General features: G+C 33.3%; 2 protein-coding genes across 4 annotated transcripts; both read right to left on the bottom strand.

Annotated features, from left to right (window-relative positions):
- Positions 1-447: 447 nt before the first annotated feature.
- Positions 448-6,756, bottom strand: LOC147290703 (SPX domain-containing membrane protein At4g22990-like). 2 transcript variants are annotated; one of them, XM_086236569.1, is made up of 11 exons: positions 6,466-6,756; positions 5,699-5,769; positions 5,499-5,619; positions 4,908-5,219; positions 4,646-4,750; positions 3,390-3,844; positions 2,677-2,978; positions 2,321-2,505; positions 1,398-1,588; positions 1,170-1,303; positions 448-903 (listed from the first exon to the last, which is right to left on the bottom strand). In XM_086236569.1, exons 2-11 carry the CDS (start codon positions 5,749-5,751, stop codon positions 665-667), a joined length of 2,097 nt encoding a protein of 698 aa, XP_086092695.1. In that variant the 5' UTR covers positions 5,752-5,769; positions 6,466-6,756; the 3' UTR covers positions 448-664. The 2 variants fall into 2 exon arrangements, with proteins under 2 accessions (XP_086092695.1, XP_086092696.1); XM_086236570.1 differs by lacking the exons at positions 5,499-5,619; positions 5,699-5,769; positions 6,466-6,756 and having other exon boundaries at positions 4,624-4,750; positions 4,908-5,101.
- A 14,127-nt stretch (positions 6,757-20,883) lies between these two features.
- LOC147290702 (zinc finger CCCH domain-containing protein 48-like) lies at positions 20,884-24,524 on the bottom strand. 2 transcript variants are annotated; one of them, XM_086235487.1, is made up of 8 exons: positions 24,326-24,524; positions 23,113-23,785; positions 22,569-22,754; positions 22,364-22,465; positions 22,095-22,241; positions 21,813-21,992; positions 21,288-21,385; positions 20,884-21,185 (listed from the first exon to the last, which is right to left on the bottom strand). In XM_086235487.1, the coding sequence occupies exons 2-8, from the start codon at positions 23,782-23,784 to the stop codon at positions 21,038-21,040; spliced, it is 1,533 nt and encodes a 510-aa protein (XP_086091613.1). In that variant the 5' UTR covers position 23,785; positions 24,326-24,524; the 3' UTR covers positions 20,884-21,037. The 2 variants fall into 2 exon arrangements, with proteins under 2 accessions (XP_086091613.1, XP_086091612.1); XM_086235486.1 differs by having other exon boundaries at positions 23,113-24,524.
- Between the last annotated feature and the right edge of the window lie 756 nt (positions 24,525-25,280).

Genomic DNA, 25,280 nt, shown 5'->3' with positions numbered 1-25,280 from the left:
CCGTCACGTCAGTCCCTAAAATCTCGAAATTTTGGAAAGGGAGGGAAATACTTGGTCCACCTGGGTGTAAAACGGGCCAGCCCGGCCCATGTAAAATGGGCTCTGCCTGAAGCAAAGAAAGACTTTATGGCTTCTATCACATCTTGACTCACAATCTTCCAAGCACTTTTGAAGGTGCTTTGTGTCGTACTTGGACCAAATCATTTAATAATCGGATATGTTGAGTTTTGCTTTGGACAGTCGCCGCATATGGTATGTGAACGTTTATCAATTGTTGATGTGTGTGGAATTTATTATAAAATCCAAACAAAGTTGATTATCACTCACGGCTGTATAAGTGGCTGTCCTTAACATTCACAAAGAATATGTTTGTTTGTTCGACTTTCCTATTTGGACGATGAAAAATTCTCATTTCTATTGAAATTTTCTTAATTGGAGAATGTCAAATGAAACATGAAAATTAAGGTGTCTTATTAAGCTCCTATACCATTTGGAGCACATGGTAAACATATATATATATATATATAATATATGTAAAAGGCTCATGTCATTTTCATTTGAAATGATATGAAGACCAGCAATAAAAAAGCATTGTTGACATTGACTCATACTGAGTGAGTTTAGTTTTAATATACAACATTAAAAACAAGAGAAGGGATGGAAATTAGTAGAGAGAGTTGTAGGTGAAGCAGGTGGCCACAATGGAGCAGACACAGATGAACAGTGAAGGAACTAAGGTGGTATTCAAGAGCTTGCTCTCACCCAAATACCCAGACAGGGTTATTGTTCCATCTGCAATTACCCGAGCCAGAGTCCCTGCTTCCGTTGAAAGCAGTCCACCATTGTAAGTCCCACGAGAAAGCCTCGATGACATGACACGAGATAGGAGTGATAAGTTCACACCTGGATTAGTGTAGCAACTGTCATTTGTTCATGTCGAGGAGGTAAAGCAATGTTGAGAAAAGAAATGTGATATATAGCAACTTGTAGAATGATGCCATCTTTTCTAATGAAGAGCGCATGGTTGAGAGGCAAAGGGAACTTTGAGAACATTTCAAAAGCAACCCACCAAAAAATGGAATAATGATTTACAGCATTGTTCCCTTATAATTTGGTGAATCCAAAAACAAATTGAGGATTCTTTGGGGCAAAATGTGTCAAATGCTTACCTTCAAGGACTTCAGCTGACACGAATGTTATAAGGGCTGAGCCGACATATTGAGGCACAGAGTAAGGGATCAATATGTTGAAGCTTAGCAGAATACCTATGCATACCAAAATTTCAGATGCCAGTAGAACTTGCCTGCAACCAGGTAAGCAGTGAGAAGAAATATGCATCAGTTGGTGAGTAATAGCAGATAATAATAATATAGTACTTCTCATACTTGAAGGTCTACCTTTCTTCAAACATGTTGCCAATGTAGCTTCCAACAATAGCATTGACTGGAAGCACGGTTAGCCCGAGACATGCAAGAAAGATTGCCACACTGCTATTTGACCAAATAAAATAATATCCAGTGATGACACTGGATTCAGCAAGTACAATCTCCATAGCATATTTGAGCATAAAATATATGAATAATTGAACCTGGTGAGCAGTAGCAAGATTCAAGTAAGATATCATGACAGAGATAGGAACAAGTTCAAAGGAGAAGAAAGATATAAACCAGTGATAGATGATCCTGCTTTACCATACCAAGCCAGCTTGAGAGATGAAAAAGGTGAAATGAATGAAGAACATCTAAGAAAACCAAAGTAAAATAGGATTGAGAGGATCTAAAATGTTCAATTACAACATCATGTAGCTCCATTCTTCAGATTTTCACATACCTAAATAGATTTGTCTCCCAAAAGCCACAAAATGCCTGAATTTTGTGACCTACATTTAACTTTCTGACTTCATGCTGTCAATGTTATAATAAATTATAAGATGTATTGCCCTCTTTTGATCTTAATAAATTATGTAATCTTTGTTTCTGTAGTTTTAGAAAACCAATATGCAAATTCTAGAGCCCCCCAAAAACTAGTAATCTTTAAGTTGCTTTGGTGAATGTTCCACCCTCTCCCTTTTATGCATGACGATTTCAACTACAAGGAGAAGAGTATTTTGTCTCTAAAATGTTAGTGTGTGAGTTTCAAAGTTGAATCTAATAGATGATTAACTTGATAATACAAAATACCACATTTAAATTTTCTGTATAAAATAGAGATTGTTCTACCATATTCCTTGAAGGAAAGCATCAAATAGCCACCTATTCTAACACAGAAATAAGTGCATAATAGTTGATGATTTCAAATGAGAATTAGTAAAACTCCAGACCTTTACTGATGGTGTAAGTAATCTATATGCTGACATGAGCGAATTGACTGGTTTCTGGATTTCCTCAGAATCTTCTTCAGCATCATCACAGTCTTCGTCGTCATCTTTATCTGGTTGCTTAGCTTTGGAGTTCATCAACAATGGTTGTGTAGAACCATTCTCCACAGAAATATTTACAGATTTCCCTGTTCCAAACAAACTCTGCATTAGTAATGGAGAAAATTGTGGCATAAGAGATGACAAGAGTGAACATTAATAGCACAAAGGATAAAGGATCCAAAATTTTATTGTATAAATTGGGACATCATCAGGAAAAATTGTCTGTTCAAAATAACTAAGCAATCTTGTTTACAAACCAGAATTAGCTTCCTGTGGAACAAGATTTTCTTTAGTCTCATAAGAAGGCTCTCTAAAAGAAATCCACAACCACAGCAAATACATAAGCCATGCGAGAGCCATAATCCAACCAGGTAATGTGTCTTCATTGAATGTCAAATTGTAAATCTTGAAATTAGTTTGGAGTAAACAAGCAAGAGCAGGACCACATGCCATTCCAAGTGCACCAGCGCTTACAAAACCAGCAGAAGCCTGCATTCGCAATTTAAGAGGTACACAATCACTGATGTAACGCCTATTAACTGCTCTTGCAGAACCTAACCTGCAAAATTGATAGCATCAGTATGTAGATTAATAAAGCAAAACGAACATACTGAATCCTTTGAAAAGAAATCCTGAATACGAATATAAACTTTGTACTAATGCAGTAACAGAATCACAAGATCTTAAACAAGCATAATCAGCACTATGCTTATTCACAGTAATTTCACACAATCAAAAACAACTCTAAATGAAAGTTTGGAGTAAAACCAAAATCCTTTTGAAAAACATAATGCAAAAGAACAAATACACCCTAATCACTTACAAAGGATACTACATACTACTTATGACATGAAAGCAGAGATCATGCATAATATATTCCAAAATTGCAATCAACATTAAAAAATGACATGCAATAGTAATCGGCTAATCGAAAATCAAATGTAAGTTTCACTATAAAATACTCACTTACCCACAGCATAGTCGACCAATCAGAAGTACTGATATTGAATTAAGATCATAAGCCAGTGCATATAAAGTATTTCCCACAAGAAGAATGATGCTACTGAATACAAGTGGTCTCATGTATGATCTATTTGACCATGCACTGAAATAAACTGAAGAAAACACCTGGGCAACAGCCATTGACCCAATCACAACACCACAGACTGTTGCTGCTGCTCCAAGGGTCATGGAATAATTGTCAGCTGTTGGGACAATTATATATGTATTAACCATATACAGAAATGTGTTTGCCAAGTTCAAGAGAAGTGACATGAAATGATATCTTTGGTCATCAGCCTGATCCATAGATGGACTTGGTAACTCGTCCTGCATAATAAGTGCATGTTTTCCCAAATAATGAAGGAAACTTGTTGAGTTTGATAACCTGTCCACAGCTGCTCTAATAGAATGAACAACAGGATCCTGCAAAATAGGATTCATTAAATATTTAAATGTCAGTTGTAATGTATAAAGTGAACCATCTAAAAGGTGACCGCTACCATATGCTGGTGTAAAGTATTAGAATTATTCATATAATACCCCCATATGTAAACACATAATTATCATGTAAAAAACTATAAAAAAAAAAACTTAAACACATGGAAATTTCAGTACTGAAATTATGCATGCCACTCATATTTGGACTTGGTCATAATTATTTATGGTTCAAATAAACTTTTCATATCTAACGGTTCATACATAAATGTACTCCATAACTTAGACTTTATGATAAGTTGTGTGTTACATTACACTGGAAACAAAACAAAACACTTTAGCCAGAAATTGTCCGTTGTTTTTATCCTAAATTTGTTATTGTGTCTGGATCTGAAAATTTGAGGCCAAAAAATTAAATTATTAGCTCCTAGTATATATTACTTAAACAAAACTTCAACAACACATAGAAGTATAAGGTTATATGAGAAGGAACAGCAGAAACGAGAGAGAGAGAGAGAGAGAGAGAGGATTGACATGTTGAGTGATTCCTATTAAAAACTTAATTTGGTAAATATTGATTTCTAAGAAATATTAACATATTAAAAATATAATTGCAGTGGAAGCCATCATTAGATGTTTGCCAATACATTATGCCTTGTGAATATAGATGACTGGCCATGAACATAAGAAAAATTCTAGTTCTAGCAAAAACATTTTGAAATTCAATAACATATATTAGAAGAGAGTATCAACGTTGCATGTAATACTTCAATGGATATTAGAGTAAACCGGGTGGGAAAAAGCAGGCTGATCATATATTGATATGTAGCTCCCACAATGATCTTGAAGATTTGCAAGGTTTCTTGATATGGCTCCAACAACAGCCCCAATACCCTGCACATATAGCCACTAGCTTTTGATGCTTGTATTCAATGTAGAGACAGTAGAAGCTAATTTATTTTTGCATAGTTGTTACAATATACCAACAAATCACTAAGCTTCAGCTGAAAGTGAAAAATAATTAAGAAAGAGAACAAATTCGACACATTACCACATGCTTGCACACTTGTCGTAGCTGAGAATAAGGATGATTCGCACGAGTTTTGACATAGTAATCAGCAAATTTATAGCCAAACCGCTTATCAAACTTCTTCAATATCTTACGCAGCCCGATAGCATTCATCTCAACAAAAACGAGAATTCTTAAAAGATCTTGTCCAACTGATCTATATGCTTCTTGCAGTTCAGATATTTTTGCTCCATCTACCTGCTGTAAGATGGAATCATAGTGTTCTCCAAGATTGGATAACCTGCTTGCAAGCACTCCTTGTTGCTCCAGCAGAAACATGACAATCTTTTCAATCTGAAATTTAAAACAAGAAAAAGAAGAATTTCTTTCATGCTCACAGTATATGTCTAACACTTAAATTGTCCACTGGCAAAGTTTATGCTTTGATGTCAATAAGAACAAAAATGAAATGATATGGCAAAAAGTTAAAAAGTTCAATTTTTTTTTTTTTTTGGTAAAAAAAAAAACCATATTTGAGTCAATTAGAATATCCTTTATGTGATTATCAGTTTGAGTCATACTTTTATTGGTCATGTAAATAAGAACATAAGTCCTATATGCAATAATGGTTACCTGACTATCCAGCAATCTAGAGAAGTCCTTGAGAACATGGAGACGATTTTGTGTTCCAACTTCAATTTGTTGTGTATATCGGTGGAGTTTCTTCTTCATTAACTTATAGTCAATATAGTATCTGAAACGAAATAAACGAATTAAGTCTAGCAAAAAAGCATTTTCAGGTCAAATTACTGATTAAAACTATTCGAAAATACCCTTGCCATTCTTGAACTTGTAATTCTCTTAACTTCTTCCCAAAGGCAACCATCTTTCAGAATCAATTATTCTGTAAACAGAAGATGAGCAGCACATCAAAGATTAAAGCAGATAGAAACTTAGGTACTAGTGTAGTATATTTTTCTCGACTACTTATAAGAATTGACAAAGCAACAAATGGAAATCAACTCATACATGGTAACAGTTTCTTTCTTTTTAAATGTTAATTATATGTTTGGTTGACCAGAAAAATGAATACAAGATTTTGTAATATAACATTTTCATTATTTTGTACCTAACATCATGTAACCTTACAAAACAGAAGGACATATTGGAGAAAATTTCTCTATGATAATTCATTTTGTTGGGTTCCATTTCCTTCCAAAAGAAATACAAGAAAGATAATAGGAAACACTACAGAAATGGAATTAATTCAAACAAAAAAATTAAATCTTTGATTTGCCCCATTTTTCTCAACTTCACTCTCCTTCTGAGAAAAACTTTCAAATTCACAAAAGTCAACTCTCAAGTTTTGTAGTCAACATTAAATTTCCAATAAAATAGTTGAAGAAATAAACATAGAAAAAAAATACCCAGATATGTAATTAACCAAAATGAAATCTTAGATACCCTAGAAGAGAACAAAATCAAATCCAAACCCTGAAACAGTAATGGGGTTCCCCAGTACTGGTGGGTTCATAAACTTGGTCCTACACAAAGTTAAAAACAAACCCAGAAGTTAGGGACTTGAGAAAGAGAATATTACCAATCCAAACTGAAAACCCTATTGTTCATCTTCTACAGGTTGTAATTTGTAAACATGTTTTGGTAAATGCCCAAGTGACTTTTCAAAGAATGGGTTAGGAGGGAGCGGAGCAGAGCAGAGCAGAGCAAGAAAGTCCATATAAGTATGGAATCCAAATCTGGTGGAATGGGATTCCAGAATCTTGAAAGCTGTAGGAAACGGATTCCAAATTCTAATGCAAACCTCAGAGAAAGAGGGAGAGAGAAAGAGAGAGAGAGAGAGAGAGAGAGAGAGAGAGAGAGAGAGAGAGAGAGAGAGAGGAGCTCTGTAGTCTGTTCTGTTCTGTTAACTGAAAGAGAGAGTACAATGTCATGAATCTCGCGCGAAATTTGTTTATGTGGCCAATTTCCGGGAACGGGTACATATACACGTGTCGTCGTTTGGAAAGGCTTACAAGCCATGCATAAAATTAAGGGAAAAAAACGTTTTTGGTAACAAATTTGGTGTCCGTGGTTTCAAAACTCTAAGAATACTCTAAAATTAACTGGTTAGTAAGTTAATACAAAACTAACCACCCTATTGGGTCCACTGCATAATGTAATATCAAAATCCGAACCGTCTATTTTTTAACCCCTACTTCAAAGATTATCCCTGTAAAAAATTTTTAAAATCGGAAGTCATTTAGCCATTTGATTATAATAACAACTATTTATATGCTTTTATCGAAAATACTGATCGTCTATTTATTTGATCTCAATTAGATGACTACATGATTTTAAATTTAGTTAATTTTTTGCAATAATGATTTTTGAAGTAGGGCCTAAATAATTGATAGTTCAAATTATGAAATTAGTTATGTGGTGAGCCCAAAAGCATGGTTAGTTTCTTATTAACTTGCTAACTAGTTAGCTTTAGAGCACTCCTCTTCAAAACTCTATATTTGATCTATGTTTTTTGTTCTTTACAATTTTAGGACAATTTTAAAAAACTCAAAATTTCAATTTGGGGATAATTAATCGATGTGTTATTAAGAAAATTTTTGTTGGGGGATTAAAGGACCATGAGTTTTCTAAAACTAATTTCATTTTCATTTTCGTATTTATTTGCTAAAGAATTGAGGGTCACAAAATTTTTTTAGTTTGAACTATAAGTTTGGGATTTCTTTAAATTTTTGTTTGAAAATCAAATTGAAGGCTACAAACATGATTTTTGACCCAAAATTATTGAGATCTCAAGTATAAGCAAGTTATTAGTTTCATTTTGAGAACAAATTTCTTGTTGAGTACCAAATGTCTTAAGATTGCAAACAATATAAAACACAAGAACCAAATGTGAAATTTTGAAATCACAAAGACTAAATATGTTTTCGGAGTAAAACACAGGGACCAAAATTATTTTTTTCCCTAAAATTAAATGAGTTCGTTTTATATACACGTACACCGAAAACCCGTCTATGTACTTTACAAAAAAATATAAGACAATTACCTCGTTATGGAAATTAAAACATGGTCATGATATGAGAAATTTTCTTATATAACTGTTGTGACGTGATGATGTGATTAATTAATTTAAATTATAATTATATGAATAATTAAATATTAACATCCAAAATTTTAAATTTTGAATAATATTTTTAAAATTATATACGTGTTATAATTTGAATATATTAACCACATCGTTACGTACTGTTACAGTCATACATGTTATGATGATGCAATAAGCCAGTTACTTATGCTTTATATATAGGTCAATTAGCCCATATTATAGAAATGCTAGCTATAACCACATTATTAAAGGCATGCAATAGCGTACACCAGCATTATTAACATATATCGCGGTATGCATACATCTTTTCATGTACGTATTGGGCGGTCATAGCTAAAGTAATGTTGTTGAAAAACTATAGGTTAATTTGTAAGTATAATTAAGCATGCGTACTTAAAGCTGCCTAATAATGCATGTTTTACACATCCAATTAGAAGTCAACATAATATTGTTATGTTTCCAAACTATTTAGCAAAAGAAAAAAGAAGAATTTTCATATATACAGTGTGTATGTGTAAGTATATACACTTAAACTTACCTATATATATATGTACATGCATAATGCAAAGCACTTACAGTTAAAGAGTAGCTCTCCGTGGTCGTGGAAGTTCAATTAATTCATGAAGTACATTGAAACCCTTCAGTGGATTCCTGAATATATATATATTTGCACTGCAAAAGAGTAGGAGTACTTAACAGCATATATAGTACGTTAAGTGGGAGGAGAGAGAGAGAGAGAGAGAGAGAGAGAGAGAGAGAGAGAGAGAGAGAGAGAGAGAGAGAGAGAGATCACTAGCTTTAGCCTTAATAATTAATGATTTACATGTTGAACTAGCCTGGTGAATAAAACAAGGAGTTCTTTAGATCGAGTATGACCTGCCACCAAACAGTTCAACACCCAACTTTCTGCTTTTTGCAATAATGAATAAATGGGACCTTATTGATTAACTTGATGTCTCCAATGTGTGGTGCATGTTCTTTTTTTTGTGGCCCTCAAAACAGATTTTATCTCATATTATAGGTGAGCGTCTCAAAGCCACGTGATCTCAGGTCGAGTGCTATGGGTAGGGGTAGGGAGTGGGGGCGAAATGCAACCAGAGTAAAGTAGAGAGATATATATATATATATAAATTTAAGAAATGGTCAAAAGTAATTAGTTAATAAATTAATTAATTAATACGAAGTTAATTATTTTTTTTAACCTACCACATAATATAATTTTATAATTCGAACTGTTTATTTTTTAGACCCACTGTAAGGATCATCACTGTAAAAAAAATTTAAAATCAAAAGTATTTTAGCTATTTAATTATAATAACAATAATTTATATGTTTTTATCGAAATATAACGTTCGACTATTTATTTAATCACATTTAGATTATTAAATGATATCTGATTTAGTTGATTTTTTGTAATAAAAATCTTTGAAGTGGAGTCTAAAAAATTAACGGTTCGAATTTTAAAATTACTCATGTGATGGGTTCAAAATGGTGGTTAATTTTGTATTAACTTACTAATCAGTTAGTTTTAGAGCGTTCATCGATCAATTTATACCTACACTAAGGGATTGATAAATGATTTTTATTCAAACAATCTATTTAGTTATGTTATCAATTTTTAACCAAAATTATATGTTTAAATTAAACTCTATTTCTATGATCAGTGATATTGATTAGACAATCTAACAATAATATATGTCAAACTATAAGTCTATAAGAATAAAAGAGAATGTTCAAAATCAATCAATCCAAATAGACTAATTCACTCCGCTCCAATTCATTTTTAATGGTTTCCACGTACGCTTTTGACAAATTGAATATCTAAATTCAAAAACATAAATGTTTAGATTGGTTAGCAACTTAGCATATTTGCTCAAGATAACCCAATTCGTGTAGATTGGTTACCATGATCGTTTTCACTCCATTTTGCAATTTGTGTAGGATTTGATGCTTTAACTTTTAGCATGCATATTTTTTTTTCCTAAATCAATTGACATATGTACATAAGATTTAAATTCATGACTTATTCTGTTAAAAAGAGATTGTATGTATATCATCCACTAAATCAAATGGTAATTAACTCTAACATTCATGCATTAAAACATAAAATAATAACTTGAAAGGGCATATTGCATTATTGCGTATATATCCACTCTCTTCACACAATAAAGAGAGAAAAATAATGTACAAAGTTACAAACACCACATTTCTTTCTGGAAGTAACAAACAAACACCTCGATCTCTAACAAAAAAACAAACAAATACCTCTCAAACAAATAAACAAACACTCAACTTTAACAGTTTGGACTTTAGATAGGTTCCAAAACATAAAGTTATAGCCAAGCCTAAACCCTAAACCAAAAAAAGAAAAAAAAAAAAAAAGTTAAACAAACCAACGTATTCCACGTGCAATGTGATGTGTGACACATACTTTCTTATTATGAATGGGGAGCGACACGTGTACGTTAAAAGTAAAATGTTAATATTATATGATTTTGTAGGATCAAATCTTTTGTTCAGGACAGCATATCTTCCACGTGGACGGTGGACTGGAGTCCTTAATTTACTAGGGACAGGAAGCATCAATAGGTCAATTTGGTTGGCATATACTTTGTTGTACCAAATCACGTGTTAATTAACTTTATGTGTTCTATATGGTCCACTAGGAATATTCTCACCACAATTTTATCCATTTCGGTAAATATCAACTTGTCTCTTTTGTGTTATACTCCATTGTTTACAAGGGTTTCCCACCTTTCAAAAATCTTAGAAGAACAACGAATTGGTTTTAAAACTTTTATGATAAACGAGGGAATTATGAAAAAGTTAAATTTTACTAGTTCATGTAATTTCAATTAAGTTTTACTTTGATTCATATAGTTTTAATTATTATAATTTTGGTCATTTAGTTTCAATTATAAATCGTTGTAATTCAAGAATATGTTAATATTTTCGTTTATCAAATCGTTAAATTTATTATCTTTTTGGTCACATATTTTATAAACTATTGTGATTTGGTCATATACTTTATATACTAATAGCGATTTAATGACGAATTTAATAAATTAATTGACAAAAATGTTAATGTGTTCTTGAATTACAATAATTGGTAAACTACATGACCAAAATCAAAATAACTGAAACTATAGAAACTAAAATGAAACTTAATCCAAACTACATGGACTAAAAGTGAAATTTAGCCTTATGAAAAAGGAATAAGCTTATTTTGTTTGTCCATATGTTGGTTTTTTTGAGTCATTTTATCAAACACCGTGTGTTACTTTTAAAGAAAACATCAAATGCATGAGTTGCTAGGACAATTTAATGACAAGTAATATAGTTATAGTCGTCTAATGTCATAACTTTGAACCACAACCGTTAATCGTTATTGATTTTTTGTTGATTTCGACATTAGTCCATTAAATTGCATTTTTTTAGAGTTTAAGACCATTACTTTTTTTTAATAGTTAAAGCCCATATTTAAAATCCTACTCCACGTAGGATTACAATATTCCATTAGATTTCTACTATTTACAAATTATGCCATTATGTAATTAATATTTGTTTTCAAATTGTCACTCTTTAATTGCCATTAATTCTCCAATTTTCCTAGAAAATGAATCCCCTAAAATTCATTAAAACACTTAATTTAAGACATGTGATATACGTATATATATAATTAATAGAGATATTATTGATTAATAGAGATAAACAACTGAAATATTATTAATTAATAGAGATAAATAGCATTAACTACTCGTAATATTACCTAAATATGATAAAGGGTATCTTAGAAAAAAATAAACTTTTAGTTTTAAATTAAGCTGACTCATCCAATAATATAAGGAAAGTTGTTTATGTGGACATTAGTCAAAGGGTTAAACTTCCCAAAAAAAATTATGGTGGGTTACTCTTAAGAAAAAATATGTTTCGAGTGGTTTATCCTAATTTACTATTGATTTTTCTTCTTCTTGGTTATCTATGTTGTAATTGTTACTGATATTTGACCCATATAAATGCGATATCTCTATTCTCCAAAGAAGGAAAAAAGAACTCACCACCCACCAATTTCTTTCTTTATCTTCAGCTCCAAATTAGAATTGTTTTGGAACTTGTACAATAAATTGAAAGATTTTTAAACACTGACTGGTGGAGGTATCAAAGGTGTGGTGAAAGAAAACAAAAATTCCTATTAAAAATGCGGTCATGAAGCCACAAGTATAAGAAAAAGGAGTTAAATTTCAATTTTTAGTGGTATCGAAATTTTAACAAGCATTCGTCAAGATTTCGCCGAAATTTGTGAAATTTTGCTCTTACCGCTTCTCTCTGTCTTCTCCATGTCCTCTCCTTGTCTTCTCCTTTTCTGTCTTTGGCAAAATAAAACAGTTCAAACAACTGAACTATCAAACCCAGCCAACGAAAATAAACCCAACTGGCCCAACTCTTCGCTCACTTAATTGCACAAACCCAACCAAATCTGGCCAGATCTCGGCGGCCCAAGAGAAGGAGAAGAGATCAAGGAGAAGAGGAGGGAGAAAAAAATGAGGAAGGAGGAAAAGATGTGACTGGGCAGGGAGAGAGATGAGAGGAAAGTCACGGCCGTAGGACCCAAAAAATACAGTTTGATTTCAAAATACATCACAAATGCAAGTATCAGAAGAGATTTGCTGAGTGGGGAAGATGCCAAGAGGAAATAAATGTAATGTCAGTATAAAATAAAAGAAGAGAACGAGCTATGTTGTTTTGGCCCTTTTGGGAGTTAAAGAGAAAAGGAGGTGGGAAACTAGGAATGTGGGATTGGCTGGATAGAGAAAGAATAAAATAAAATAAAAGAAAGAAAAAGGTTTGGAAAGTGAAAAAGTGAACAACAAATAAAGAAATGACTCACAGGAAGGAAAAGGAAGAAAAAAGAAAAAAAAAAGAAAAAAAGAAGAGGGTTAAGGGGTTGATTGGGGTTTGGGGCATTTGGGCAATTGGAAAGAAAAAAAAAATTTTGGGGTTTCGTTTAGTTGTTTTTAAACTCTAAATCCTAATATATTTCTATATAAAAAATAATTAAAAATACCCTTAAAGACCTAAACCCTAATATATTATACCATATCATAAATAATATAGAGTCTATATGTTTAGTATATAGATTATAGAGTATAAAGAATATACTAATTTCATTTATTCATTATACTAATTTTATTTAATAGTATTTGTCTCCAGCGCGCATTATATTCATCTTAAATAACATAAAACCTGTTATATAATTAAATTTCTTCAATATTTTTTATCAATGTAGTAAATAATATATTAAATAAACATATGGTAAAATTTCATTCAAAATTTTCGTATTTTGATAGCAATTTTCGTCATTTCTGTCTAATTTTTATCGAAATTTAAAATTTCTTAAAATTTCCATCAAAATTTCTGCAAAATCTGAAATTTTACTCCTCGGCCAGAATCAACATAAGCCATGTAAAAGACTAAAAAGAAACATAAGCCATGCAAATATATATTTTAATTGTTCACTGTTGAGATAAGTTATATGTGGTTAAACATGTTTATATTGTCAGATTTTGTATTCTGGCCGGTCAACATAATTAATAGTTAAAATTAAATCTGGCAAATTAATTATCCAAATTTACAGTATGATAAAATCATGTCTTCAACCATCGACATATAGCCCAATATTTTTCTTTTCCTTTCAAACTGTTTGTGTTAAAAATAGAAAACAGTGCTGCAAGATTTTAGATATTCATATATGACAGCTTATTGGTGTTTAAAAGGGATCTACCCAAGGAGTAAAATTTCGGTTTCGAGGAAATTTTCGATGGAAATTTCGACGGAAATTTTCGTGGAAATTTCGATTAAAATTTCGATTTCGATAAAATTAGATAAAAACGACGGAAATTGTTATCAAAATATGGAAATTTTGAATGAAACTTGACCATATGTTTATTTAACATATTATCTACTATATTAATAAAAAACATTGAAGAAACCAAATTATATAATAGGTTTCATGTGATATAAGATGAATATAATGCGCGTTGGAGGCAAAAACTGTTAAACAAAATTAGTATAATGAATAATGAAATCAGTATATTCTTTATACTCTATAATTTATACACTAACCCTAATACTAAACCCTATATACTCTATATATTCTAATACTCTTTATACTCTATAATCTATGCACTAAACTCTATATACTGTATGTTCTTTAAGATATGGACCATATGGTATAAGATATTATGATTTAGGCCCTTTAGGGTATTCTTCCCCACCAAGCACCAGCCCCTGCCTCTCTCCCCCCAACCCAGTCCATCCCCGACACACCCCCCCTCACCCAGCCCCTCCCAGCCCCTTTTCTGTGAAACCCTGTATTTTCCAAATAATTATTTTAAATATTTTGAGAATTTATTTTAAGGATTTTGAGAATTTATTTGGAATTTAAAAAGGTTTTAATTTAATTTTAATTATTTAATTATTTTTGTTTTAAATTAGGCTTGACCCAAAGTTAACTTTTAAATTTAGTGGACTTTTGATTCGGACTTTGGGCACGTTGGATAGGTCTCGAGTTCACGAGTTCGTAGACACGTAGCACCCGTCGATCGAAGTTATGGTTTGAAAGTTACGGACATTTGAAGTAAAGGGCAATTTTGTAATTTTTACAAAAGGGGTTTTAAAACCCAAAAATCAGATTTTTATCCCTTTCTCTCTCCTCTCTCCTGGTTCTCTCTCTCTCTCTCTCTCTCTCTCTCTCTCTCTCTCTCTCTCTCTCTCTCTCTCTCTCTCTCTCTCGCGTGCCTCACCTTCGCCGCGCCTGCCACCGGCGCGTGGCGGCGCGTCCAGCCATGGCTGGCAGCGGGACCGGCCCAGATCTCGTCGCCGTTCATCTTTCTTCCTCCCCCTGGTGGCGGCGCAGCCCAGAAACCTCCCCCGAGTCGCGAACCAGCTGAGGCCGATCCTTGGAGCTCCGGCGGCGATCTCACTTTTCCGGCGACGACGCGACCTCCCATCACCTGGGTTGTCTTCCTCTCGTCACGGTGAGTCTGCCCATGTGCTTCCCTGGCTCCGACGACCCCGCACGGCGGCGGATCGAAGATTTTGTCATTTTTCCGAAACCAGCCCCCAAATTTCGGCGAAATTTCGCCAATTTCGCCGAAATAATTACCGAAAACAATTGGGTATGTGATAAAATTTCGGTGACCCAAAAAAACGAAATTTCATTCCTTGGATCTACCTCTCAATTAGACCTGTCTTGACTTTAAGAAAAAGCACGCTCTAAAAGCAGAGGAATAAATTAATCAACTGCAGAAACCAAATTAAAAGCACAAAGTCACAAACATCAAATTAACTATAAGATAAGTGACACTAATTGAGGTACATGCATGTACAAGAAACTTTTTGGTGTTGAACGAGAAAATTTCTAGGTAAAAAGCAAACTTCATTAGTGGGGAAACCAACCTGAACCAATCCACCATATCAACTTTAAGTTTTGTGTTAGCCAAAGAAAACACAGTTAAGTGGCTATAATTCAAGACCATGCCTTAAAAAAATATGACTGCATCCCATTAAAATAGGATTTAATTAAAAAAAAGTTGGGTGCTGCTATTTAGACTTAACAAATTTATTAGTATTCTCAACACTTTAATAAATAATATATTCCTATTATAATCTAATGTAAATTGACTAAAAAGGACATACAATTAATTAAAATACAAACTTCAACCTATTCCCGAACTCAACATGATCTCTGTACCCAACTTCATCTTACCCAAAGGAGAAAAACTTCTGTAGGGACGTACTGCATGTCATGCCACTGACGTGGCATGGATAACCAATTAAAATCTGACATTTGTCCACTAATTTTGAACCCCATGAGTCAGGACACTCTTCCTCTCTTCTTTCTCTCCCTCAAAGTATCAAACGCTGAAACTTGACCTTCCCTCTCCTCTCCCAACGTACACCAGATCTCCAAGGCAAAGGAAAAATTACAGAATTCCATTTGTCATTTAGTTTGATGATTAGCTTTTAAAAAATTAAATTAATTGAAGGACATGTAGCATTAAGTATTTCTCTGGAAAATGCACTCCTACAAAAGCTTACACAACTTTTGCAAAAAAAAAAAAAAAAAAACGAAAAAACGCTTACAGGGCTCCATGTTTTGACTCAATTGAAATAGAAGTTGTGGTCATGGAGATAGAAAACTATTAATTATAAAGATATATAGCAATTACTGATGAAATTGGATTGCAGCAAAAAAGGGTAATTTTTAGGAAGAATGAAAGGGGGCGATGCTCTCAACCTTACAATCTTACATACTGTCGATGCTTTTGAGATTTGGGTTTTCTTCAAGAAATTTTAATGGTGACTTTGAGTGAATTCCAAGGGAGAAGACGAGAGAGAGAGTGAAGTTTTGGTGTTGAATTTCTGCTTCTTAGAACTACAGAGAATCAATCCCTTTTGGGCTTTTCATAGTTTTTGTGTATTCTGATTGCAATCTTTTCTGGAAAAAATGGGCAGTCCATGTCCTTACATTGATATCTCAAGAAAGCTAAAGATTTTCTTTGAGGATTAACAGAGCGACCATAAGTTCACCATGACTACCTACGCTTCCTCTGGAACAAAGAAAGTTTTGGTGTTGGGCCTTGCCGAGGCTGAAGTCGAGATCGGCGGATGTTGGATGTCAAGGTCTGCTTGTAGGGGATTTGCTTCCTACTGTGTCGTGGAGTTAGAGATGATGATGGTAAGCCACCAAACGTTTCAAAGAGTGTTTTCTGGTAAGTCACCGACGTTTTCAAAGGGTGTTTGGTAGTGGTGAAGGTGTTGGATGGTGTTTGGTAAAATTGGGTGTGTGTTGGGTGTACATAGTGAGAATAGGTTAGCTATTTGTTGGTTTGAGTAAGGGTATTTTGGGAAAAAAATGTTGGGTATGTTAATAAATTTTGAGTAGGCTTTATTACATTTTACCCACCTGAACTTTGAGCTCAATTTCATTTCAACATCTAAACAAAAAATTGTGTCAATTTACCATTAAAAATTTGTTGTAATGTACTATTTATGATTCATTTTGTCTAAATTTTTGTTAAAAATAAGAGTGTTTTGGTCTTTTAAGTCAGTTTTTTATTATGTTAAAGCAAATAAAATGTAAAAAAAATTATTTTTTCTAACAATAGGAACTTGAAAAGGAGCAAAACACTCTTATTTTTAACAAAAATTTAAACAAAATGAGACAAAAGTGATACATTATAACAAATTTTTAATTTAGATGATAAATTGATATAATTTTTTTTTAGGTGGTAAAATGAGATTAAGCTCAAAATTCAGATGGATAAAATGTAAAAAAATTTTAATTTAAATAATTTTAAATTTATGTGGAGTATATAAAATATATTGAGGACACTGATAGATTGGACAAGTCTAAATAGCAGCAACCAAAAAAGTTAAGGGGGGTGTATTTAATTAAGATTTTAATGGACTTTTGTAGAGTTTTTAAAAGTCATTGACTTTGGTAGAGTTGATGAATTTTTAATGACTTTCATAAACTCCACATAGACTTTGACAGAATTCTATTTAGAGTTTCCCTGACTTTTCTCATATAATTTGAAGGATTTTTATAGACTTTCTAATAACTTTGATATAATTTTTTATTACTTATTTTAGGATTTCTCCAATATGATTTTTATTTTTTTGTCCTCCGTGAGTGAGTGGAATGGGGATGAGCTTCAAGACCGAGATGCATGTGTTATAAATTGTCCTAATATTGCAAACAATATAAAAAGTTGGGGCTAGAATTGTAGGGACCAAAATTATTTTGTTCCATAATTTATTATAAGTGTTATGAATTTTATGTTGTTAGACTGTCAAATATTGTGTTTTAACGAGTTGTTAGAATTTGTCTAATTGAATTGACAGGTTGAGAACATGATATGATGTGGTGGTAACATTATTTCTCAAATTATGAATATATAATCTTGTGATTTTGTTGAGTACTTAAAGACTGTGAAGTGGTTGGTTTGAATATTTTGTTGTTACATTGCATTGTGGCAGCGCTGTTGGTTCCAACCCAGGATGATGAGTCAATTAAATATAAGAGAAAAAGAAAATTAATATAAGAGAATATAGTAATTAGAAAAAAATAAATTAAGAGGTGGGTGAAAAAATAAGATTAGGGGGTTTTGGCATCACTCTTAAAAAAATAAATAAATACAACTTTTTTAATAGCTTTTTAATATTTGAAATCATTTGAAATCTGCAGGGTAAAACGCTGGAGAATTATTGACTTTGATATAACATAATTTACACTACAAAGTCCATGAAAGTCTTTTAAAGTCTATCATTTAATAAAGTCAATGATTTTTTGAATACCATGTCACTTTTATAGACTCTCTAAAAGTCTTAATTGAATACCATAGACTTTTTAAAAGTATTGATTGAATAGTACAAGACTTTTATAAATTCTTTAAAAGTTTTGATTGAATACCACCAGACTTTTTAATTTCACCAAAATCATTTAAAATCTTAATTGAATATACCCTCCTAAGTGTTTTATTACTGTAGTTATAAACCATTAAACCCCCACCAATGTAATGTGTTTTTTAATTTTTTTTGTTTTTAAAGTAATGTGGTCCATTTTGTTGAAGAGTACTTTTGGGCCCAAGGTTAGTTACAAATTTTGTGAATGGTCCCTTTAAGATTCCCAAGTCTTTTTCTAGGACCAAAACAGATCAATTGCTTTTGAATCCTAATTGTGGATGCAAAGAATCCATGGGTCATGGGTCATGGGACAAGTGGTATTACAAATTTGGATGCATCATCATAATAAATCAAATGATTCATTCAAGGATGAATGGTGGGCATTTAGGGAGCAGTTCATGGTGAATAGCTTATCAATCTTCCTATTGATGATACCCATTCTTTCTATTTCGATTTAGATAATAGTAATGGGATAGAAGGCAATATTGTAAATATGATCAATTACAAATTGAAACTAAATGGTTCCAAGTAAAGATGACCTATAGACAATAAAGACTTGTATGATTAGTCGCGGCAGCAAGTGGAATCCCATTGTTGAATCGTATGTCTTGTATTTAAGTGTATATGTGGTGGGAAGAGCTTCTTCTCAAAGTTGATAACAATCTTGAGTCTTTTAAAAAACAGAAATGTGAGAAACAAATCTATTAGGGTGAGGCACGATTTGGTCTATTTGGTTTTGGGCCTAAACTAGGGATGTGATTTGAATTGGAAAATTCGAATTTGACCAATTTCAATTTGAAGTTTCCAATTTTGGACCGCCCGCATCAAATTCAAAATCCAAAAATTTAGAAAAAAATTGAATTGGAATTGAAATGTTTATGTAAATTCCGATTTAATCCGAATTCCTATCCGAAAAATTCCGAAGGCAATCCAATCCAATATTTATGAAATTATGCCAATTGATTACGTATTTATATTAATATTATATATTTTATCATTTATTTAGTTTATAAAAGCAAGTGCAAATACTACCTCCTTGTTTTTCCATGCAATGAAAACTTGGTAGATTATTTCTTTGTTTTTTTCCTGTTTTTCTATATATTTTTTTTATGGTATGGTATGGTTCTAAATGTTATTTAAAATAATATTTTGTATATTCTTTTTAAATTGGACATATAGTTTAATTACATCTTAATATAAATATTAAAATGCATCAGAATTTATTGTCTTTTGAATTTTTTTTTGTTAAAAGATCAAAAAATATTATGATTACAATAAGGAGAAAAAATTCATATTAATAGATGGAAGCGCCAAAAGTAAAATTAATAGGCTTTACTTCAGGGACCCAAAACTTATACGATTAAACTTGTTTCTCAATTGTAAAGGGTTGTGGATAATATTAAGAGAAATAACAAAGGAGAATTTTGGGTAACACTGAATAGGAGGAGGGGAATTAAGGAGCTTCCACAAACTTCGGTTGTTCCATGGTTAACAGTAGATCTCATAGCAGTAAAGTTCGATGAACAAGGATATGTTTTGGAGGTATTGGGTGGAAATAGTAGTACGATACTCTGGTCTATTAGTGATGTTGAAGAATAATGGATGAAAATGCTTATATTGGAGTTCTCAAGTATTTTAATTTTGAATTGACAACACACTTTTCACTGTGTGGTTGCATATATGTTTTCATAACTTACCAACTCTTTAATTTCCCCCAATAACTCATTTGTTTATTGAAAGTCTAACACCATAAGAGCTCTACAATTAGTACATATAATTGATAATCTTATTTACCATATATTTTTTTGAGGTGATATTTACCATATATATAGTATATTACACTACCAAAATATTGTGAATATCTTTTACAAACAAACTATGGAGAATAGATCATGCAAACATTACGAAGTCTCTTCATCATGTGGTTGGTTTTTCTTAACCACTAAAGATTCTTTCAAGAAAAATGAAAACCATCCAGGACATGTTAGCAACATCGGGTCCTCTCCCTAGCCAATTCCAAAGTCAGTGCTACTTCTCTCGTTTCGCACATTATGCTAAAATATTGTTTTACGAAGTGCAAGTGCATTACAGTAAGTGTCAAAGTGGGTCTCACTGCTGATCTTAACCATTTGTTTGGTGCATTATATAGCAACATCATCTCATTTTGGATTGACGTGTGACAGAAATTGTTCGACTGACAATTTATAATGATGGGATCACTACTAATTGCACTTGGATCTATATTATAAAAAAAACAATAATTGCAGTTGATCTTCGAATTTCTCTAATGCGGGATGCTGTACGAGTCATGAATATTCAAATGCTATCTCACATTCTACTTGGTAGGTTTGAATGTTTTGATTATAGGGGTTCTTCCATTAAATATGTCAAAGGACAATAATAGATTCTCAACTCTTTTTTTTTTCGGTCGACAATTTGATATGCAATGAACATTTAATTTTTATAACTGAATAGTTGTAAAATTTATATACAAAATTGCTACCAATATAGGCATCGAAGAACCAAAACAATTGGGTTCTAATAAAATGTTGGGGAGGAGCTGTTGGTGGAAGCCCGCTCATGAAGACGCTGCCTTGAGGCCAGGCTCCAGCCACTTCCAAACAGAAAGGAGACCAGTGGCATCCCCACTGAAGAATAGTCCCCCAGGTGCTACTTGAATCGTTTGAACTTCTTTTCTGGCAAATAATCTACCCCTCTCAGTAAATCTACAACAACAGATCATAGAATCAATTTTAAAGTGAGAAATGGAATTTCTTATAAAAAAGAATTAGATTTAGAGCAAGAAGAATCTGGCGTAGTGTACTTACGAAGGCAGTTCGTATAGGCGAACAGAATTGTCATTGCATGAGCAGAACAAGATTGGCTTATCTTCTGTGTCTGTCATTCCGCAAAGAGCAAGAACACCCTGTTGCATGTAGAATAGCATAATAAAATTTGGTTAGTGACCATATCCTAAAAACAATGCTCACTTAAATCTAAAACATACTAAAATCAGAAACTCGATTATTTTATAGATCCACTATAACAGAAAACATTTTGAAACGTCATTCTAAAACTGAGCACACCAAACAAAATTTTATCAAATAGATAATTCTCCTAATAACTACACATTTGAGAACACCAACATAGCAACAGCCAACAGTTCATGCAAAAATATTACAGCAGAAGAGGAAATTGAATGAGACAAATTGATGGTCTACTTGTTTTTCTAGTTCACTAGGAACCCCAGATGACCTGATACCGTATGGCTATAAAACTATAAACAACGTAAATCTACATAAGATTACTGAAACTATATAATGAATATGGAAGGGGTTGAGATAATAACATACATGTTCTTCAGAGTGAGTATAGGTCACTTCCAAGTTGTCTTCTTCAGTGGCAACCCACACCTTTATTGTGTGGTCCAATGAGCATGAGAACAAAAACTGATCCCAGCAAAGAAGAGACATCACCGCATCAGAATGCCCATTTAGTGTCCTAATACACTGTAAAGTAACAAGGTCCCACACCTGAAACAAAAATAAGATATCAATAAATCATTCTAGCACACATTGACTACCAAAGTACTTCAGAATTCAGAATCAGACCAAACAAATTCGGCACAAACTTACCCTGATTGTATTGTCCACAGATCCCGAGTAAAGCCTGTTGCGCCCAACAGTTAAACATACCACAGGACGAGTGTGGCCTTTCAGAGTTGCAGCAAGATGAAATGGATTAGTTTCGGAACAACCTTTCCACACCCATATAGCACCATCCTGCGGAATAAAAGGAAGCAGATATTTTAAGCCAATGCACTATGAATAAATGGATGAAGATATATCCTAAAATCCCAGCAATGCAACAATTAAGAAATTTGCAGAACTGGTAGGCTCTTTACCTGTGCCCCGGCAAAAAGCATTTCATTAGCAACTACCATGGCGTGCACTTGGCCAACAGGTCCGTTCAGGCAAAATTCAGCATTTGTCTGAATGTTCCATGCCTGCAGCATCAAGCACAATCAGCATATAAATTCATACAACCAAGCTACAAGTACCATATGTAACAATTACAACAATGAAATAAAGATGACCATGCTCAAATACCTTAACAACATTTGGTACACCAACAAAAACCCATGGGCCCTCACTAATTAAAGAGCCTGCTTCACCACCCAGATTAATCACTCTGCCACACTGACCAGTACGGCAGTCCCAAATTCTGGCTGTTCCATCTATACCGGCTGAATAAAGCTGGTCAGATCCTTCAGGAAGCGCAATACCAGTGACAGCCTGTTAACATACATTTAACCATTAAATGATTGTCCAAATTCGTAAATGAAGAGGAAGAAAATAGAGTTATCTATGTCTAATAAAAGTGGAGAAAAAAAGGTAAAGGTAAATTTGCTTTTTTTTCTTTAGGATATCAAAATATGCAAAAAAGAAAAAACTTACTTTGTGTGTGTTTTTATCTTCTATAAACAACTGAGTTTGACAGTATAAAAATTATAATTTTGAAAGTCGCCAATAACTGATATAATTACACACTAACATGAACATAAAAAGTAACAGCAAACTTAGTTTTTGCTCTTAAGATATAAACAGAGAACAGCACAAATTCACAAAAATACATATTTACAATTACAACTACCTTCTTGTGCCCTTGGAGCTTTGCCAACATTGAGAAGCCATCTCCACAAAACCATTTATGCAAATATGGGCACTGATCACCTTTGACACAGTTTCCTCTTACCCAGAACTTGCAGACCTGTTCTGGGGACGTCTGAATGACCTGTTCTGGGGACGTCTGAATTGCATTGCTTTTCTTGGTGTCAGTAGAAGCATTGCTTTTCTGGGTATCAGTAGAAGCATTGCTTTTCTGGGCAGCAGTAGAAGCATTGCTTTTCTGGGCAGCAGTAGAAGCATTGCTTTTCTGGACAACAGTAATATCATTGCTTTTCTGGGCAGCAACACAAACATTGCTTTTCTGAGTAGCAGCACAAACATTGCTTTTCTGAGTAGCAGTAGAACCACAGCTCTTCTGAGTAGCAGTACAAGCATTGCTCTTCTGGGTTGCAGTACAAGCATTGCCCTTTTCAGTAGTATTTCCCTCCTTGGTCCAAACAAAAGCCTTCTGCTTTGTAATATGAGGAGGGTTCATCGGTGGGAGTGGTGCATCCGAGTGCAGGAACCTACAGTTTGGCTTAGTGCATCTTCCTTTAAGCCAAAACGCGCAAACAGTTTTTGAAGGTGCTCCTGCTGGTCGAGCATACACTGATCTCTCCGGTATCTGTCTGTGTCTCCTTTCTACCTTAACGGCCATACTATAAACAAAAAAATATAGAAAACCCTTAATTTCTCGGACAGCATGAACACAATGAATGACTAAAAATACTAACAAGTGCCACAGAACCCTTGATCTCTGATGCCCCAGATTCCCAATTTCAATATTTCGTCCATTCTTCATATAACTAATATACGAAACCCAACAAATATTGAAATTCCAATCGACGGAGGAAGAACACTGTAAGATTGGAGAAACCCTACACTGCAAGATTCGAGAAACCCTCGATGTCGAATCCTTCAAATCCATGAAAATTGTAATACGCAAAATTTTCAAACTAAATTGTCGCGTATCCTAAATAAAAATAAAATTAACCCTAATATGGAAACCCTAGACACCGAGCCTGACCCAGCATCAGACCCAGACAACAACAGCATCATCATCCTTAATGTAGGCGCGATCGGCCAAAAAACAGCCTCTTGGGGATTCATCAATGGCGGGTAACACGTAAAAAGAAGAAACCCCTAAATCGTACAGTGCGATTGCAGAGACGCGTACGGAGTACGGAGAAGAAGCAAACCTGAGAGAGAGAGAGCTTTGAAGCTAATTCGATCGATTCCTAGTCTTGGGTCTTCTCTTTTAGCTGATTGCGAAGCCCAATCGATCGATCAATGTAAATCGCCGAACAATGACAGAGAGAGGAGAGAGAGGAGAGCGAGAGAGAGCGAGTGAATGCGAAACCCTAATGAATCAGAAAGAGTTTGGTGTTTGGAGATTTGATTGTACGCTAATTGTAGTTGATAGACAGTGATCGAGAGGTTTATATAGTATCGTAGTTTTGCGTAGCTCCCACGCTTTAGCGGGAGTCCTACCCGCCCAAGGAAAAAGTACAGAACGAATCGTTTCATTACTTTCTTACGAATAGTTTTGCGTAGCTCCCACGCTTTAGTTTCGAAGTTTGAACCCACCTTTGTTAGTCCCACCAGGAATGCTATTTACTTTTTCCTTTTTTTTTTTTTCACTGATATTTGTTTTACTATTTTATTATGCAGTGTAGTTTCTAATTGTACATTTTCAAAATTTCACTTTAAAAATCATTTTTGCAAAATGTTAAATAAATCGAAAATCATTTAGTTACGTGGCTATTATCTAACTTTTACAAAATTATATGTTTATTTTATCACAATTGCATAACTAAACGATTTTTTATTTTGTTGAATTTTTACAGAAGTAATATTTTAAGAGTGATTTGAAAAATGAAATCTGCATTGTGATCAGAATAATAAAGGGTGATCCAATCGATAAATTAGTATTGGACTGATCTGCTGATACATGAATCAATCAATAGTGTTTTGTATATTATTGTGACTGCTCACATTAGAGTTCATAAAGTTTAAGTTTTATTTAAGAGTTTAAGGCTTCAGGGATTTAGGATTGAGAGTTGAAATCTTAAAGCCTAAAGATTAAACACTAAATTTAAAACCTTAAACTAAAATGCAAACACTAAAACAAACGTTTTGGTTAAACTTAAACCT

The sequence above is a fragment of the Dryas octopetala genome, chromosome 3 (genome assembly GCF_963921425.1).
Source record: "Dryas octopetala chromosome 3, drDryOcto1.1, whole genome shotgun sequence".
Lineage (NCBI taxonomy): Eukaryota > Viridiplantae > Streptophyta > Magnoliopsida > Rosales > Rosaceae > Dryas > Dryas octopetala.
The sequence above is the reverse complement of the archived record's forward strand: the minus strand, read 5'-3'. Positions and strand labels throughout refer to the sequence as shown.

What these genes read in the sequence shown, in the direction of transcription:
- LOC147290703 (XM_086236569.1), bottom strand. Translation starts at nt 5,751, where the DNA reads ATGGTTGCCTTTGGGAAGAAGTTAAGAGAATTACAAGTTCAAGAATGG. An exon ending in CTAGATTGCTGGATAGTCAG is followed by an intron (nt 5,220 to 5,498) that starts GTAACCATTATT and finishes TTTAAATTTCAG; the next exon opens with ATTGAAAAGATTGTCATGTT. An exon ending in AGCCTGCTTTTTCCCACCCG is followed by an intron (nt 3,845 to 4,645) that starts GTTTACTCTAAT and finishes CCTATTTTGCAG; the next exon opens with GATCCTGTTGTTCATTCTAT.
- LOC147290702 (XM_086235486.1), bottom strand. Translation starts at nt 24,054, where the DNA reads ATGGATTTGAAGGATTCGACATCGAGGGTTTCTCGAATCTTGCAGTGT. An exon ending in ATACTCACTCTGAAGAACAT is followed by an intron (nt 21,386 to 21,812) that starts GTATGTTATTAT and finishes TACATGCAACAG; the next exon opens with GGTGTTCTTGCTCTTTGCGG. An exon ending in CGCCTATACGAACTGCCTTC is followed by an intron (nt 21,186 to 21,287) that starts GTAAGTACACTA and finishes CTGTTGTTGTAG; the next exon opens with ATTTACTGAGAGGGGTAGAT.